Source organism: Bison bison, unplaced genomic scaffold, assembly GCF_000754665.1.
Source record: "Bison bison bison isolate TAMUID 2011002044 unplaced genomic scaffold, Bison_UMD1.0 scf7180017864255, whole genome shotgun sequence".
NCBI classification, from domain to species: domain Eukaryota; kingdom Metazoa; phylum Chordata; class Mammalia; order Artiodactyla; family Bovidae; genus Bison; species Bison bison.
The window spans coordinates 2,246,631-2,261,713 of NW_011494827.1; the positions used below are offsets into that span (position 1 = coordinate 2,246,631).

Sequence of the window (15,083 nt, forward strand, 5' to 3'; positions counted from 1 at the left end):
GGTTCCCGGAAGCCTGGCGTTTGGGAACAGCATTGAGCACTGCGTTGGTTTCCAAGCAGAGATCTGTGTGGCTTGACAAGCTTTTGGTTCACAGCCAAGGGAATGTTTTAAAATAAGGGCTCGGTCCCTCCAAGGGAGTCGTGCCCAGATTGAAATCTCCGGGGTCCTTTGGCGAATGCAGGTCTGATCTCTGGAGCCTCCTCTGACTCTTCTGGTGACGGCGGTCTCCAGGCACGCTTCAAGTACCCACTCCTGCAGGCTCGGGGGAGCCGGAGCTGGACACTTTGGATACCTGGGAGCCTGGCCCTTTTGGTCTCTGATCTCATGTAGTCCTCACAGTACCCCCATTTACAGTCGAGGAAACTGAGGGGCAGAGAGGAATGTGACCCGCTCAGGACCCCAGAACTGGCAGCACAGTGGCTGGGGGGGGGTAGTTTGGGAGCCGGATTCCTCACCCCTGGCCTTTCCCTGCTCTGCTCTCATTTCCTCATCTCAATGAAGAGGGTGGACATGGCCTTGAGCCTGGGGTGGGGGCCGTGGGATCCTTGGGGACAGCCCGCTCGGTGCACGCAGTCCTATCTGCTTCAGTGTCTGTGTCCACGGAAGCCCGTCCCCGCTCCCCAGGGCCCCGGCCTGGGGTCCCGGGGCTGGGGAAGGCCTGGAGCTCTCTGCCCCGCAGTCTGGGGCTCGTGGTCTCCCTCAGTTGTGTCAGTGGTGATTTTCGCCTTGTTGCTAAACAACAGTATTGACTAATCGAGCCCTTTGCCCCTGTTGGTCATCGGATCTCTTTGCTTGCCAGTCTGTTCCAGTCATCGGTTCCGACACACCAGCCCCCCGGTTTCCATCACCCACGTCTAGCATGGGCTCATATCCGGTGCCGTCAGGCTCGCCGAGTTGTGTCCTGGGGTTCAAGCCTGGTGTGGGGGCTTTGGAGTTGGCCAGGCCTGACCACATCCTGCTCCAGGGGCTGTGTTCCCCCCACACCTGTCTTCCACCTCTCTTCCTCTCCCCCTTTCCCTCCCTCCCTCTGCTTCTCATGTTTATTTTTTTTTAATATTTTATTATTCATTTATTTAGCTGTACCAGGTCTTCACTGAGGCATGCAGGATAATTTCGTTGCGGAATGTAGGATCGAATTCCCTGACCAGGGATCGAACCTGGACCCCTGCATTGGGAGCTCAAGAGTTTTAGCCACTGGACCACCAGGGAAGCCCCTCTCAAGTTTATTTTAAACTTCCACTTTGTGCCAGTGTATTCGTTTCCTAGGGCTCTAAGGAGAAATTGACAGAAACTTGGTGGCTTTAAACAGCAGAAACTTTGTCTCACAGCTCTGGAGGCACAGGTCCACGATCAGGATGTTGGCGGGGTTGGTTGTCCCGGGGGGCTCTGCGGGAGAGTCCCTCCTTGTCTTTCCTGACTTCGGGTGTTGTTGGTGTCTCTGGGCCTGCAGCCACGTCTCCCATCTCTGCCCCCTCCTCTACATGGCATCCTCTTCTCTGTCTGTGTGTTACCCTCTTATAAGGACCCCAGTCCTTGATTAGGGCCCACCCTAAGCCAGGATGCTCTCTTGTCAAGATTCTTGATTACATCTGCAAAGTACCCTGTCTTCCAAATAAGGTCCCCTGCACAGATTTTGGGTGGACAGACTGGGAGACCAGCTTCATTCCAGTGCAGCCAGATGCTGTCCCCAGGGCTCCATGTGGACCATCTCACTGAATCCTCCCGACCTGCCGCATCTCCATTTCTCAGATGAGCACACCCGAGGCCTGGGACTCAAGTCCTGGAGACTGAGGGTCCAGCTCATGGCTGCTGTGGGACCTGCCAGGCCAGCGGGCCTTGAGCAAGTTTCCTCCCTCAACTTCCTCATCTGTAAAATGGGAGTGTCTTTGCGGGGGCTATCGTGAGATTGAGTGAGATCACGTGGAATGCTGGGCAGCGCCCTTCCATTTCCCTTTGCCGTCCCGTCTCTCAACCAAAAGCTAGGGGCCAGGGCAGCCTGGGCCTGGCTGGCCTCGTGTATTTGACCCCCTGGTTTTTCTCGCATCAGGATGGCTTCCAGCGCCTCTCCTCCGAGCTCCTCTGGCCCCCAGCTTCCGCCGCCACCGCAGCCCCAGGCCCGCTCACGGCTCAACGCCACCACCTCGGTGGAGCAGGAGTTCAGCGGGGCGCCCCCCGCTCCTGGACCCCAAGTTGGACCTGGATCAGATGTGAGAGACCCAGCTGCCCCGGCCATGCCCCAGGCCTCGCGGGCCAGGAGCCGAGAGAGGATGGATGGAACAGGTAAGGGGCGGGCCCAGGATGCTGGACTGTCCTCCCGGGGGGGTGTTCTGTGGGCAGCGTGGACACCCAGGTCTTGGCATGTGGGCCACATGCCCCTGCAAGGTTCCTTCCACGGGCGGCTGTCCCCTGAAGTCGGGCCCAACCACTCCACCCAGGCCTGTCGACTCCCACCTCCCAGCAGGATCTGCTCCCAAGTTCATAGACTTGGGCTGCAGCAGATGTCATGTTTCCTTCCATTATTTATCATCGAATGCACTAGCTCCCACCTGCTCAGGGACTTGGCAGGTGGTCTGCACCAGGCGCTGTGTGGTGGGAGGTGGCGGGAGGCAGGCTCCCCTCTGGTCCCCCCCAGCACTCGGGGCGGCCCACGTTATCATCCCTTGTCCACCATGGCCACTCCTCAAGTGGCCATTTGGTCAGGTTGCTGTGCCTGGTCTGGGGGCCCCCTGTGGCCACTCCCTTGGAGGCCAGCTGACACCCTGGAATTCACCTGGGCCCCTGGCCCAGGTCCCCACTGCCCTCTGGACCACCATCCTCCATGCCCAGGCCCAGCGGCCAAGGATGGCCCCAAACCCCAGTCCACTCTTGGGCCCCCCTCAGGTTTCCAGTCTGTCCCAAGAAGCACTTCTCAGGGGCCGAGATGAGATAGTGTGAGGCCCCGGGTGGGCTGGGACCACTGGTTGTTGTGCCATTGACATTGGGGGAGGGTCACCAGGGTTTGGTCAGTCCACCTGCTGCTCACTGAGCACGGCCTGGTGCCAGCCCTGAGTGGCCATCGGTGGCATAGGTGAGCCCTGCCTCTGAAGAGTCTACAATCTCCTGGAAACACGGGACCTGGGGAGCACAGAGGTGGCCCTGGTACTGGGCTGGGGAGGGAGCTGGAGGCCTTCCTTGGGAAGAGAGGATGCCTGAGCAAGTTGGAGCCTGTGGGGGGAGAGAGCACAGCACGGGCAAGGGCCAGAGGGAAGAACTGACCTCGCCTTGGGTGGGCTTGGCCTGGAGAGAGCCCTGGACCTCCCAGGTGATGGGGTGGAAGGAAGGATGGAAGGATCGGAGTGGTTATGCTTGTGTGTCAGGCTTGTGATTGAGCTACAGCAGGAGTGAGCAGGACCGGGCAGCGGGCCGTAACAGGAGCTGCCATGAAAGGCTCCTTTGCGCTTCGGGGGCTGTTGTAGGTGAAAAAAGCCTCAAGCCTTGCTGTGAGTTTCATAAAAGCAAGGATCCCTGGGTCTCCGGCTGTGATGTTTGGGGAGAACATAGCTGGCATCAATGTTGCTTTTTCTAATAACTCACGCGGTGCTTCTCAGTATGTCTGTCTTATACTCACAGTGACCAACCCTGTGAAATAGGGGCCTTGGCTTTCACTGTAGGTACAGTGATCAAAACAGAGCCCACTGGGGACACGAGCTCCAGGGGTGGTGAAACCCCCGCGGCTTCTCTTCGTGGCTCACCGCCTGTTGGGCTTTCTGACCTCTGCCCACAGTAAGAAATACATGTACCGTAGTCATAACCTGGCCCACGCCCACGTGCCTGCATGCACACACACACGCACACGCAGTGGGGATGGAAATTTCCAAAACAATACTTGCCTTTACAGTGTGCCTGGCTGTCTGGTAAGTCTCCACGCTCTTGCTTTTATGTGCAAACAAATGCTGCTTTGGGCAGGTCAGTTGGTTCTGTGACCTTCTGGGTCGACGTCTGCAGTTTGAAAACCGCTGTCTGGTTTGGCACCAGTGCTGATTTCCTGCCCACCCCAGCCGGGACGCCAGAGCATGCGTCTCTCCATACGAGCTGTTTATGTATGGAGCATCCAGAGCACGAGGTGGTACAGGAAGGGCAGAGACAGCCGGGGTGGGATGCTTGGCTGGGCTATTGACCTTGAGCTGTGTGCCCTCTCCAGGGAGTCGGGACGCCTCTCTGAGACTGTTTCTGTGAAGTCAGAGCAGCCACGTGGAGCCTGCGTGCTGGGACCTCGTGCTCATCAGCCTGGCACGTGGGATGTGGTGCTGAGTCAAGGCCCCTGGTCCCTTAGGTACCTGTGTGGTGCTGTGGGGGAAGGGGTCCGTGCCCTGAGCTACAGAACCCGATGTGCTGCGTGGGTGTCATCAAGCCTCCTCCCCTCCGCCCCTTCCTCTTCAGGCCCCTCCTGGGGCGTCGCCATGTGCGTTGAGGCATCCGTCCAGTTTTAGGGCCCCACCCAGTCCCTCTTGGGTGACCGGCCTTAACCTCGGCTTCGGGCCCCGTGTGTCCGCATGCAGCGACTTCGTGTGAGTGTCAGGCTCTTTTCTCCTCCTGGGAGGCTTGTGCTACAGACTGTGCGTGTGTGTGTGTGTGCACGTGTGTGTGTGTGCATGTGTGTGTGTGCGCACGTGTGCATGTGCTTTCTCGCGTCTTGCACCACCACAAGGCAAGATGCCGTGACTTTTGTGGTCACAGGGTCCTCTCCCCCAGGTGCTCCGTATGAGTTAAGGGGGTCTCAGCCCCCACCCCACCCTTCTCCTGCTCACCCAGCCTTGTTGTTTTGTTTTCCCCTTGAGAAGCTGGCTGCCTGAGGTGACCACCCCCAGCTCAGCACCACCCCTACTCTGTGCAGAGGCCCCTGCCAGGTGCCCTGTGGACCCAGAGGCTTTACGTGACCCCTTACGGCAGCCCGAGAGAAAGGCTCTGTCCCTGTCTCCATTTAGAGACCAGGAAACCAAGCCCCTGACTTGCCAGAGTGGCCAGCACTGAGTGATGATGGGTGCAGGCATCTCCCCCAGTCTCCTGTCCCATAAGGCCCCCTGCCCCCAGCAGAGCTGCAGGGATCTCCCCCAGTCTCCTGCCCCATAAGGCCCCCTGTCCCCAGCAGAGCTGCAGGGATCTCCCCCAGTCTCCTGCCCCATAAGGCCCCCTGCCCCCAGCAGAGCTGCAGGGATCTCCGGACTCTGGAGGGTGAACCAAGCCTGTGCTCCCCTGTGTAATCGTGCTGGACTAATGCCTACCTTACCCCAGAAACACACCCACTGGGCCCTTCTGAGCTCCACATCTCCTTCAGAGATCTCTGCTTTGTCTCCAAGGCCTTTGGGCAGACCCAGGCCTGATCCGGAATCTTGCTCCAGCCACAAACACCACCCCACAGCCGCAGGGCGCGGAGACCAGGGCTGGAAACATGCTTGGTTTCAATCTGGGTGAAGCGAAACAGCCTCCGGGGACAGACCGAGTCAAGACTGCCAGTTTCAGATAAGGAGAGTCGGGAAACAGATGTGGTCTCCATTGGCTTCTGTCCCCGAGGGGAGGGGCGGAGAGTACTGAGCAAGTTCTGGGCAGGTTGGCGGCCTCGGGCTCCCAACCCCACATGTCTGGGCTGTGCTGCGTCCCTTTCCTTTGTGCTGTCACCATTGCTGAATGGAACACAGCAGACCCCGCCCTGCCAGCCCTGCACAGCTCAGAGATCATCCACCCAGGGAGGGATTGGGGTTAGTTTTCATTAACTCCCCTGTCCATCTAGCAAAGTTCTGCTGAGCATCAGTCAAGTACCAGTAAGTACTTCCAAGAGGAAGATGGCATAGCACCTTCCAGGCTAGGCCTCACTTGTGGTCCTTGTCTATGTTAACTCACTTCTCCAGCCACGTCCAGTTCAGTTCAGTTCAGTCGCTCAGTTGTGTCCGACTCTTTGTGACCCCACAGGCTGCAGCACGCCAGGCCTCTCTGTCCATCACCAACTCCTGGAGTCTACTCATGTCCATTGAGTCAGTGATGCCATCCAACCATCTCATCCTCTGTCGTCCCCTTCTCCTCTGGCCTTCAATCTTTCCCAGCATCAGGGTCTTTTCAAATGAGTCAGTTCTTCGCATCAGATGGCCGAAGTATTGGAGTTTCAGATTCATCATCAGTCCTTCCGATGAATATTTGGGACTGATTCCCTTTAGGATGGACTGGTTGGATCTCCTTGCAGTCCAAGAGACTCTCAGGAGTCTTCTCCCAACACCACAGTTCAAAAGCATCAATTCTTCAGCGCTTAGTTTTCTTTATAGTCCAACTCTCACATTCATACATGACTACTTGAAAAAATATAGCCTTGACTAGATGGACTTTTGTTGACAAAGTAATGTCTCTGCTTTTTAATATGCTGTCTAGGTTGGTCATAGCTTTTCTTCCAAGGAGCATGCATCAGGGGTTAAGTAGAGGACCCCAGGCCACCAGCTGGTGAGAGGTCAAGTTGAGATGGAACACAGTCTGCGAGTCTGTGCTCAGCCACCGTGATGGCCTCTGGTGGCAGCGGTGACCACAGATGGAGCTCTGGAGTGCCCCAGGGCCCTGGGCCTGCCTCCTGCATTGCGGCTCAGAGCAGCGCCCTGTGTACCAGCACAGCAGGGATGGCCCAGGCTGGTCTTCAGACTCGGGGGGGTGAAGGCTCAAGGGAAGGGAGAGACAGAAGAACCAAGTAACTCTGTCCTCTGTGGGGGGCACCAGGCAGGGGCCATGGAGGACGAGGCGCCCTCTCTGCTAACCTCGCAGGGTTCACAGGCCCTCAGGAGTGCCAAGTCCACAAGGCCTCCAGTTCTGAGTGTGGGGCTGGCACTCGCTTAGGTGGCCACAGGGCTGCAGACAGGAATGGTGTCTGGAACCCCTGGTGGGTTCCGTTTGCCAGGAGGCATTCACCCTGGTGTTATCTGAGGGCCTGCCCAGTGGGTGCAGGAGATGGTGGGCAGGGCAGGCAGGGCCCACCTCTAGGAGGGAGACCCCAGGTCAGTGAGGGGAGGCCCAAACAGTGCAAGACACACAGGGCATGAGGGCTCCAAGGGTGATGGCTCTGGGCAGCGGTTGGACGTGGGGTCAAGAGGTCAGACAGTCTCAAGTAGGGCCTCGAGGGTCAGGGTATGGAGAATGGGTGTTCTGGGGAGCATTAAAGCCTTTAAATGAGATGAGCAGCGTGATTTCTGTTACATGGAGATGACCTTGGACAACCGTGGGAGCTGAGGCCAGCGGTGATGCAGGGCGGTGGGTGGACTGGGCTTCAGGAGAGCTAGACTGATTCCAGGCCTCTGGCTGGAGTCATCAGGTGGGCCTGGGGGGTGGGCAGGCAGTTTCACAGTGGGATTCAGAGCTGGACAGAGGGAATGGGCCCCGAGGAAGGCCGGGAGGTGAGAGGAAGGCCGGGATGTGATGGGGTGAGGGGGTGGATGCAAAGCGCTGAGTCCCTGCTGCCCTGGGGACAAGTCACAGCCATAAACACTCAGTTTCTCCTTGTCCAGTGGAGGTGCTGGCTCGACGATCTCAGGAGCTCTGTACCCGGATTATTTATCCTGACTCTGATGGAAGCCCTGATCTGTCTGGTTGCTGTAGCATCCCTGTGACTCCCTCACTCTAGGATGACCTGTTGTGAGGACAGATGGCTGGGGCAGTGAGGCTCTCTCAGGTCTGGTGGCTTCCTCAGATCTCAGGAAACTCGACAATATGCCCTTCATCCCTCACCTTTCCCCTCCTCTTTGCATTTCAAGTCTTGGGCGTCACCTCCTCCAAAAAGCCTCTCCCATCAGGATTGATGACTCCTGGCACCTCCATAGATTCCACTTGTGGACTGTGGCTGTCATCGCTGGCACCCTGGGTGGGTAGAGAGAGCTGGGGTTCCTACCTCTTTCTGCTCAGTGCCCTTGGCTCCCGGCATCCAGACCGGTCCAGGGCGGGTGCTCGGTAAATGTCTGCTGGGTGAGTGATGAGGGGCAAGGTCCATGACCCCCGCTCGGGCCTGTGGGAAGCTGGGACCTCCCGGCTGGGACCCCCGCCTTAGAGCTCAGCCAGGCCCCTGGAAGAGGCGGGGTCACAAGGCTTGTCCTTCCTGTGTATTCATGAGAACCAGGGTTAGCATCTCGAAGGCTGATGGGGCACCCCTGGCGCAGGGTGACCCAGCTACCCACAGTGATGAGAAGGACACACGGGATGCCCTTGGGTTCTTGTCACCTTTCCCCCAGCTCAGCCCACGCGGCGGGCATCAGGAGAGGACCAGGGGCTCTGGGAGGCCAAGGCTTTGCCCCAGGGCCAGTGATGTAGAAGGGCAGCAGCCCCGAGAGACGGGAGCAACAAAGTTGCTCACTGCGTGTTTCAGATTGTGCTCTTCTTCTCAGAGCCTTTGGCGTGCATTCAGCAATTTAAACAATGCGCTCCAGCCAATCTAGATTGCAGCGGCCGGGTGAAACTGGAAGCCAGCTTCTCTCTCTTGCTCCCAGCCGGCTCCAGGAGAACTTGGTAGGGATCAAGGGGCTGGCAGAGCCCTCAGGGCTGCTGGGAGGAGATGCCTGAGGCTCCCCAGCCCAGGGACCCGGGGTGGTCCTGAAGAATGGGAGCATTTGACTTGCTCAGTACTCATCCTTGTCCATTTCTACTTAGAACCTGTTCAGATCAGGAAGGTGAGCTTGGCAGTTCAATCTCTGGGCCACACATGTTCCAGGCACCATGCGAGTATTTGGGGAGACAGAGCTGGAGACCCTTCCTTGTCGGTCCCCCATCCATTCATCCCCCTGTCTGTTCAGCATTTGCTGATTTGTGTCCTGCCCAGGGCATGGAGATGGGCCAGACCTGCTGGACACAGATCGTCTCCATTAAAGGCCTGTGGGACCATGAGAGATGCAGGAACACGGAGATGGGCTGTGCCGGGGGAGGGGACAATTTCCAGGGCCCTCCTTTCATTTCATGACAAAATGTTAGGCCATGAATAACTTCTGTGGAAAATTAATCATGGACAGAATAATCTTTTTAGCCAATAGATCTACACTTGAATCTTCCATGACCTTGGACTTGCAAATTCAGTTGGTCAGGAAAAGAGCTGTGAACTCGCAGGAGGTACCTGGTGTTGAACTAGGACACGTGGCCTCAGTGAGCCAGGGAGGCCCTGGGGTCAGCAGAGAGAGGTAGGGCATGGAGAGGGGAAGCAGACGCACCTTGAGAACACCCAACTCTGGACCAGGCATCTAATCTCAAGTGTCCCATTCTTCATTAACAGTCCTACTGGCTGGATATTGACGATGGGATTGGACATGAGTCTCGCTCGCACAGTCACACAGCACTTTGATGCTGTCAACTGAAGAAAAAAAAAAAAAAGGCACAACCTAAAAGTTGAGAATTACATTTTATTTGGTGGACAAAATTGAAGACTTAACCCTGGAACACAGCCTCTCAGATCTCAGATTGCTCTGAAATACTGCTCCCAAGAGACAGGGGAGGAGCCAGGATACACAGGGGTTTTTGCAACAAAGACCAGGTAGTCGGAACATCAGTAGATTACTGTTAAAGAAAACCAGATATCTTGAGTCAGGGAATTTAGTGCTTTTCTGTGTATGGGGTAGATGCAAGAGTCTGGGCTCACGGAAATCATTCCTTTGATCTGCCCCTCAGCTCTCTGAGGTCAGTATCCTGTGCTTTCTCATCCTGTGTCTCCCCAGAGTGCATGGTAGGAGGGTCTGCCACATCCTTTGTTTACTGATAGATGCTCCATCACTCAGTTGTATCTGACTGTGACCCCATGGACTGTGGTCCGCCGGGCTCCTCTGTCCATGGAATTTTCCAGGCAAGAATGCTAAAGTGGTTTGCCACTCCCTTCTCCAGTTTACCGATAGGGTAGCAATGTTCTTTCACTCCTGAGGCTCAGAGTGCTAAAGATTCACACTCGGGTCGGATTTCTCTAACCCCGCACACCCTCCTTCCCTGCCCTTCTCTTTGTTCTCTTAGCCTGAGCCCTTGGCCGGAGAGTGCATTCCAGGGCCGGCAGAGAGCGTGACAGCAGCCAGAAGGGAGAGCTGACCTTGATGACTTAAGAAGCACTGAGGTCCGGGGCCAGGGCTGGGGTGGATGTCCTGGGCCCAGGCCAAGTGAGGTCCCAGGACCTCGGTGAAGAAGCTCAGCAGGGGGAACTCCACAGCGGGACGGGTATCATCATGTTTGCAAGCCATCCACCAAGAGGGGTGCAGCACAGGGGCCTGTGAGTCTCAGGAAGAATCTTCCCCTTTGAGCCATCCCCAGCCACCTGCTCCCACTCCTGTGTGCCCCAAACTGGACGTGGCCACTCTGCCTTTGAACTTCAGAGCTGTGTCACTGTAGGCCCCTGCCCTGCTGCCTCCTGACCGGGCACCCTGCACACAGGGGCTAACTCTGAGCCTGGTGGATGGAGCTGGTCCTGGGAAAGGTCTGGAGAGATGGGTTGGGATAGCTAGACATCCAGCACTGTTCCTAGGGACTGCTCTTATTTCCCTGAATTAGAGATCAAGAGTCTGTTAACCCCAGATAAACACCTGCTAAGATGGGAGGTGACCATGGGTGGAGGCCAGGTGTGGTGTCGGGCAGAGGCCCCCTGTATTGGTTGCTTAAACCGGAAAAAGGGACTGGTGAAAAGTGATTAAAAAAAAACACAACTTTTTGTTATGCTACACACTGCAGGAGAGGTTATAGTGAAATCAGTGAAGTTACATGATGCTTTTATAACTTAAGATAACGTTTTATGAAGTAAATATTGCACGAGGTATGTGATATTTGGACCCTTGGATCAAGTAATTCGCCTGAAGAACCCACGCCAGGAAAATGCCCCCCAAATTAAAATACACGCACAGACTGGTTTGTGGCATTGTTTTATAAAATTAGGGAGTCTGGGCATAATCTAAAGGTCCGATGGAGAGGAGAGGCCCAGAGGCCCTGAGTGTCCCCGCGGTGGGATTTCTGAGCCACTGAAGTGGTACATTTCACTGCAGAGCCACATGCAAAGTTGGTTGTGCAAATATATATGTGTATATTTCAAAATGTATGTACTGTGATTATGACCTCCCAAAGTCAATCGTGTGTAGATGACTGTCTTGGAAAACATAGATTTGGTTTGTTTATTGGGATGCTTGGCATTGGGGTGCAGGTTCTTTAAATCATTAAATAAAGAACCTCAGGGGCTTTCATTCCATCTCTTGCATCTTTCTAGAGCCCTGTTCAAGCCTGAGATCAGCTGCTCTGGCTGCAGTGAACCCCAGGGGCGAAAGTGGTTATTGGTCTGTGCCCCGCTCTGTCCTTGTGCCTGGAACAGGGGTTCCTTCCTGGAACCCCTCAGCAGCTTTGCGGTCCCTGTTCCCTGGCTGTGCAGCAACGGAAGGAGCATCCTGGCGGGCCCTCTCCACACCTGCTCTCATGCTCCTGACTCGGGGCTGAAGCCCGTTTCTGCCAGCCCCTCTCGTCCTCCAACAAGCGATAAGGACCAGCGTGGTGACAGTCCATCTGCTTGCTTTCCTGTGTTAAAGGACCTGCAAAGGGAGATGTGGACACGCCCTTTGAGGAAGTCCTGGAGAAGGCCAAGGCTGGGGACCCCAAGGCACAGACGGAGGTAAGGACCAGTGTCCGCGGGGAGCTCGGGCTGTGCCCAGGACAAGCTAGTGCTGAGCCTGCTATCTGGGCTTGGGTACAGCCTGCCTGTACCTGCCATGCGTGGGCCCCCATGTGTGGGGTTTCCATGTTTGTGGCGTGTTGCTTTTCTTCCCACCACTCTTCGGGGAGCATGTACGTGCTCACCTCTGTCCAGCTCACACCTGAACTTGGGCATCACCTCCTCTGATGCCAGCCCTGCCTCCTGCCTGTCCACATGACCCCACCCCCTCTCTCATTTCATCAGTGGAAGGGTGGGGTCCCCACACCCCACTCTGGCTTGGGAGCACTGGGTGGACAGGGTGAGGGAGCCCAAGGTTGCCTGGTTTAGGGGCGGGGCAAGGCAGAATGTGGACTGGGGGCCCGGGCGCTGCACGGGGAGGCTGCCGCGGTGTGTGGTGTGACCAGATCCCTCTTGCAGGTGGGGAAGCACTACCTGCAGCTGGCCGGCGACGGGGACGAAGAGCTCAACAACTGCACCGCCGTGGACTGGCTGACCCTCGCCGCCAAGCAGGGCCGGCGCGAGGCCGTCAAGCTTCTCCGCCGATGCCTGGCGGACAGGAGAGGTAGGTGAGGCGGCTCGGAGGGACCCACGAGGGATGCTGTACTACTCTGCTAAATTAACCAACCGAAATAACAACAGGGAAACCTGGTGCTGGCAACGCTGTTGGGAAAAATGAGTGTGGTTTCTGCTGTACTCATGGCTCTGCCTCATAGATGGTTTGGGAGTATAACATGGGATATTTAGGGAACAAAGCCATTTTCATCCTCTTTAACTTGTGGTGGGGTCTACAATGAGATATACCATCTGGGTTCTCATCCAAATTGAGGAGTAGACCATGGAGCCAAGTTGGAGGGCATGACAGGCCTGAGGTATGAGTAGCACTTTCTGAACTGACTTTCCATCCGGTCTGAGCGGAGCAGCTACGGACTGGGGGCCAGAGAAGGGCCCACCCAGGCTAGCACTCGGAGCCAGGACAGGCGTGGGTGTTGGGGGGCAGTGATGTGTAGCCTAGCCACTTGGGGACACTTACTATGTTATCCTGCCCAAGGGAAATGGTTCATTCCTGGTGTCAGGGTAAAGTGCTTCCCGAAGCTTCAAACCTCAGAAGAAAGATGAAAGTGTGTGTGTCTTAAAGGGGACCTCCTTTTTCCCGCTCAGATTGCAGAAGTGTTTATGGTTGTTATAGAAAACTTGAACTATATAGAAAACAAAAGATAGAAATTATCTCTAAAAATTATCTATAAACCCAGAGAGAAGTGCTCCGTAGTTTACTGTTTTTCCTTCTGGTTTTATATTGGAATTTTTTTTTTAAACGTTAGGGTTATCATATAGATATATATAAAACAAAATTTGTATACAGTATTTTTATGTATATATATTTATTATGTATGTATATATATATAAGATATATATAGAAATGATATTTATTAACATTATTTATTATTGTATAGAGTCTCCTTTCTCTGGACATTAGGCTGATATCTTTAATGATTTAGAACTGTCATGTTCTGCTGGCCAGAATTTCTTACCAAGCCAGCCTCCCTTGCTCCAGGGCAGGTGGGATGGTCTTGCCCTGGCCAGTTGAGTCAGTGTGGCCCCCAGAGTTCACAGTTGGAGCCAGTGGTCTTCCCAGAGGCCCTGAGGGGGGTGGCCAGGGCAGGCCTGAGGACTGGCTGGCGTGTAAGGGAGGGGGCCAGGTCTCACGTAGCCCACACCCTCCACCTTCTCACTGAACGCGTCCTGATCATAAAAGGAACGTGGGCTCCGGTGGAAGGTTAGGGAGATGCTCCAAAGGAGAAAATAATATCAGTACGCCACCCACATTCTCACTGTCCCCTGGGGTGGGGGTAGCCGGGCTGATGTTCCTGGTAGTCCATGTGCAGGGGGAGAGGCGGCCGCTAAACGGCCCATGAAACCTGCTCCCCATCTTTCTGTGGGCGAGCCTTGCCCCCTGGGAAAGGGCCACCTACGTGGGGACACTGCTCCCGGCTGCCCTCAGGAAGGGCTGATGCTGTGAGTGTAGGGGTGCCCCCCGTCTTGCAGCCTGGCCGCTCAGTGCAGTGAGACTGACTGGGGTTTGAGACCAGCTCAGCCTCTCTGACTCTGTGGCCTTGGCGCCAAGTCCAGGCCACCACCCCTGGGTGCCTCAGTTTCTCCATCTGTAAGATGAGAAGAGTAGCACCCCACCAGAGGGGTCCTTGTGAGGCAGAACCTGGGAGGGGAAGGAGCCAGGAAGGTGGGGAGGCCTTGCCCAGCACCAGCCCTCCGTGGCCACTCAGCGAGCATCTGCTGAAAGGCCAGGCCGAGCCTCCCACCCCTGGGGACTCAGGCCAGACACTTGTCTGGCTGGACCTTCGTTTCTGCCCTGGTGATGAAGATGCCTGCACAGCCACTCGTGGGAATCTCTTCCCAAGCCCCTTCAGGCGGGGCTGGCCGGGGCTGGGGCATCCCTGCCAGCTTCCAGGCGGGCAAGCGGGCAGCCCCAGGCCTCTGACGCCTCCCTCTCTCAGGCATCACCTCCGAGAACGAGCAGGAGGTAAGGCAGCTGTCCTCTGAGACCGACCTGGAGCGGGCTGTGCGCAAGGCGGCCCTCGTCATGTACTGGAAGCTCAACCCCAAGAAGAAAAAGCAGGTGGCCGTGGCGGAGCTGCTGGAGAACGTGGGGCAGGTCAACGAGCACGGTACGCGCTCTGTCCGTGGGGCCTCCTGGGCTTCTGTGCCGGGATCCTGGGGGCTCCTTTATGGGAGCTGGCATGGGGGGCTCCAGGGAGTTTCTCGCAGGTGTCCTGTAAGGCTGCGGAGTGTCCTTCCTGGGTGTCCTGTTCCTGGCGCCCATCAGGGCCCCCCCAGCTCTGGTTCTACCTGACCCGCTCCACCCCTAGGGTTCTCTCACCTGCTGCCCACGGGCGGAGCTGCAGGTCTTGGCATGTCCAGGGTGTCCTCCTCCTCTTCCTGAAGGGAACAGGGAGTGGGGAGGGTGAGAGGTGCCAGCAGTGACCTGGGTCCCCGAATCCCTGAGAGCCTCTCCAGGGCTGGCCCCTTTGCCAGCCTCTTCAGTGCCCCCACCTCCTTCTAACCCGGCTTTCCGAGAAGGGCACGGGCAGCTGGAAGGACAGATGGACCAGGAGAGTGGGCGTTACTGACTGGGTGTGGTCTCTCCATTTCCAGGGTCTGGGCTGACTTCTGTCTCTTGGTAACCTTGATAAGCACCTGGCCAGGGCTCCATCCAGCTCCCTCCTGCCCCGAGGGGGAGATGGTGGGGGTGGGGCTGGGGCCACCTGCCGACGCATCAGAGAAGATGGGTGGGTGGGCACCTCTGCACCTTCTCCAGGCCGGACTCTTGTCTGATCTCTGATCCTCTGGGGTCTGACAGAGGCGGCCGTGAGGCTTGGGGCTCCAGTCGCAGGACCCCCGAGAGGCGTGCTTGACC

The 15,083-nt window shown here is 56.6% G+C and overlaps 1 protein-coding gene across 1 annotated transcript in view; it reads left to right on the forward strand.

Moving 5' to 3' along the window:
• WFS1 (Wolfram syndrome 1 (wolframin)) overlaps positions 1 to 15,083 on the forward strand; it is a 32,682-nt gene that overhangs the window by 6,277 nt on the left and 11,322 nt on the right. The window contains exons 2-5 of the mRNA XM_010847787.1: positions 2,048 to 2,280; positions 11,529 to 11,611; positions 12,071 to 12,215; positions 14,164 to 14,334. Coding sequence (XP_010846089.1) covers positions 2,049 to 2,280; positions 11,529 to 11,611; positions 12,071 to 12,215; positions 14,164 to 14,334 — 631 coding nt within the window. The 5' untranslated portion in view covers position 2,048. The remainder of the gene's footprint in view (positions 1 to 2,047; positions 2,281 to 11,528; positions 11,612 to 12,070; positions 12,216 to 14,163; positions 14,335 to 15,083) is intronic.